The 3,149-nt window shown below is 36.3% G+C and overlaps 2 protein-coding genes across 10 annotated transcripts in view; one reads left to right on the plus strand and one right to left on the minus strand.

Annotated features, from left to right (window-relative positions):
* LOC111263134 (G protein-coupled receptor moody) overlaps positions 1-998 on the plus strand; it is a 44,651-nt gene extending 43,653 nt beyond the window's left edge. For 3 of the 4 annotated variants that reach the window (XM_022837984.2, XM_086969475.1, XM_022837981.2), the window contains one exon: positions 720-998. In XM_022837984.2, the coding sequence (XP_022693719.1) occupies positions 720-911 (192 nt within the window). In that variant the 3' untranslated portion in view covers positions 912-998. The remainder of the gene's footprint in view (positions 1-719) is intronic. The other variant, XM_022837983.2, reaches the window with a different exon arrangement.
* The window catches only part of LOC111263132 (xylulose kinase), a 10,258-nt gene continuing 8,083 nt past the window's right edge, over positions 975-3,149 (minus strand). For 5 of the 6 annotated variants that reach the window (XM_022837976.2, XM_022837974.2, XM_022837975.2 and 2 more), the window contains 3 exons: positions 2,461-2,685; positions 1,931-2,125; positions 975-1,571 (listed from right to left, as the gene is read on the minus strand). In XM_022837976.2, coding sequence (XP_022693711.1) covers positions 1,219-1,571; positions 1,931-2,125; positions 2,461-2,685 — 773 coding nt within the window. In that variant the 3' untranslated portion in view covers positions 975-1,218. The remainder of the gene's footprint in view (positions 1,572-1,930; positions 2,126-2,460; positions 2,686-3,149) is intronic. The other variant, XM_022837979.2, reaches the window with a different exon arrangement.

A 3,149-nucleotide genomic window follows, 5' to 3' on the forward strand; every position in this document is an offset into this window, starting at 1 on the left:
ATACTCCATGAGGTGGATTGGCTATCTGTTTTCTTCAATTGGCAGAATCGCGGGCTTTATAGCAATTCGCTTAGCACTTATATCCACGTATACTCACATGCCTCTAATGGTTGATTGATTACAACTCGATGACGTTTTTCCGGCGGAACATCCTCAGCCCGCGGGCTGTATTCTTTTGCGTTCAGTACATTTAACAAATGTGAACCTTTTCCTGGTCTCCATGGGCGCGTTCGGGCAGAATTATGCTTCCGACGTTAATCCGCGAGTGGCATAATTACCTGTTTTGACGCCACCGGCAATGTTTCGCACAATTGCACGGTAACAGACCCGCACAACCGGGCTTCTGTTCGTCTTCGACGTCGCATTGCCATGGTTGTATACGTAGTAACGCGGCTATTCTCCCACAAGTTAACGCAAGTTCCGTTTATAGATTTGCAATAAGTAAATGCAAGGCAAATATATAAATAAATCCACTTGTACTAACCAGCTAACAACAAACCTAAGCCAGTCTGCTTCAATATATATATGTATACATATACTTTATAAATACACAATATATATTACCAATCATGTGTATCAGGTGATCCGTTATAGTTTCGATTTAAATATGCCTCGAAAGAAACATAACACCCAATCTGTGTAAATATATAAAGTAACTTCAATAATAGCTTTAATGTAGTATAGAGACAACATAGTAAATGGAAAATCTGATTTTTCAGGGAGCGACAATTATGAGAATGTCTGCTTCAACTCAATGTCCTTCCATGAAAAACCTCGAAGTACTGGATATTCAAGAGACTCCATTGGAAGCTCTGTCCACTAAAAGTATACAACAATCAATAGAAGAGTTACCTAGTGTCAATACACTGGGTGGCACTGCTCAAGACGAGCAAGTTCCGCCTTTATCCTAAGATAATGTAATCTAAAAAGTTATTAAATGCAACAAATTATAATAAAGTAAAGATACCGCGATATATTTCGTGAACAATAATGTAAAATATACGCGTTTTATTTCCGAAAAATATTGTTTTCAAATATGGAATGTCTGCCTTCTGGAAGTACTTTAAAAGTAGACTTTACTCTAGCGCATCTATTGCCGCTTCCACTTTAAACTAACAAATAATAACTCTAATATTAGAATGATTTAATTCAGATGAACCCGATATAAACGCTAACCAAATCAAATTTTAGCTAGGTATTTTCTCTATACCTAGAGTTTTAAAGGAGATCATGGCATTCGAGACAGCGCTTAAATTTTGGTAATAACTTTTCATAGACACCCGAATTTTTGGGTTCTTTTACGATTCTCGATTCCGTGTGGAACAATCTCCTGCCCTCGAACGATTTCCCCTTAACACAATGGTATGCAAGAGCGACCCCGCCTAAAACTGCCGAGTTCACAGATTCATCTAGCGTGCACACTTGCATGTTGAATACATCGGCAATAATCTGACACAACGTTCGATTAGCTGAAGCACCACCAGTAACTACTAACTTGCCCGAAACGTTATTTCTGAGCTTTTCCGTACTTTGTAGACGTTCTATATAGAGACGCTTTGACATCAACTGACCTAAAATATGAATAGAGTGATATTAATCATAGTTGTAATAGTTATCTCAAATGTACATATTCTATATATTTTATTTACTAAAATAAATGTATATTTTATTTTCTAGGTAAAAAGGTATATCATCTTAACTAGAGAATGAAAAGCGCATTTTATCACATGATAGATTCTAGAGAGGCAGTAGCTGCCGTGGGAAGTTCGATAAAGTCTGATTAAACAAAAATGCAACTTATACACTAGAACATTATCATTAGATTATACATATGTATCCTATAAGTATACTAGAGATAAAAATAGTAGCAAGCAGTGCATTTGTTTGCAAGTCTGACTAGTTTTGAGCAAGTAGCTTGAAAGATGAATACCTTCAACAAGGGCGCGCACTTCGTCCTCAGGAGCAAATGGCTGTTTTATGGCAACGGACTCAGGGCCACTGATATCAAATCGATATCTTCCCTGTCGTTCTGGTAGAATTTCCGGAAAATCAAAATATACGCCAACTTTTCCATTATTTCCCGGCGGCGTAGAATTCAGTAACCAGTTAAAACGTTCCCAATCACCTACATAACGAAATAAAGGTGTTTATCGTAATCAGCAAATGTCAGTCGTTACTAACAATTTCAAAAACTAAACTCTCCAGATTCCCTTGACCGATTTAAAAATACAATTTCAGTTGGTGTCAGCATGATCGTAGCGTACTAATAAAATGATATACATCACCTTCTATTGCTTTAATTTTGCAAATTATCAACATTTTTTTATTTATGTAACGGTTAACGGACATACCCATAATCGTGCGGTTTATACGGAGTGCGGAAGTAGAGAGGGCTCTCGTATAAAAATAGACTTTAGCAAATATATGACAAAGATTAATTACGAAGTTCTCAGAAATTACCTTCAGCTAATTCTTTGGCAATTTTATCACGCATAAGGCTACCGTTCTTGAAGCACAGCATTCCCATAAGGCTCTTTGGGTCTAGCGGGTTTACCATAAAATGACCTTGCAGACAACCAGGCTGATCTTTTTCAGCCCAAAAGAGAAGTGTATCTGAGCTGCCTAAACTCAGGATCATATCGCCAGGACTACCACAAAGGCTTGTAAATGAGGCTGGATTGTCACCTACAGCAAAAAATCATAATGTGATTGTTCATTTTTTGACTTAAATCTTTAATAAATCAGAAATACTTCAATAATAATTTTATACACATGGCATACTCTTGCGTTGTTATTTTATTCCACGCATGTAACACGTTCGGAATATGTTTGATTTTTTTTTTAACTTTATTTGTATAATGTACTTACAAATTGGGACAGAATTACTGTCGTTTGCTCCTTAGCTCTGCCTTAATGGAAATCATTTTTTAAAAGATCTTTATGCAAACCTAGGAAGACATTCTTCACAGATGTACTTAATCACATACAACTACTGTTTGTTTCAGTCACGGCTTTATTCGGTCTAAACTCAAATTCTAAACTGCTCATAAGTATAGCTCCTTCTCTAAGTTAACGAAATTCTAATTGAAATATTTTAATGCTAATCATCATTAAAGCGATTATAATACGTGTAGATTCACTGGTCCTTT

The sequence above is a fragment of the Varroa jacobsoni genome, unplaced genomic scaffold, assembly GCF_002532875.2.
Source record: "Varroa jacobsoni isolate VJ856 unplaced genomic scaffold, vjacob_1.0 scaffold_738, whole genome shotgun sequence".
Taxonomy (NCBI): Eukaryota; Metazoa; Arthropoda; class Arachnida; order Mesostigmata; family Varroidae; genus Varroa; species Varroa jacobsoni.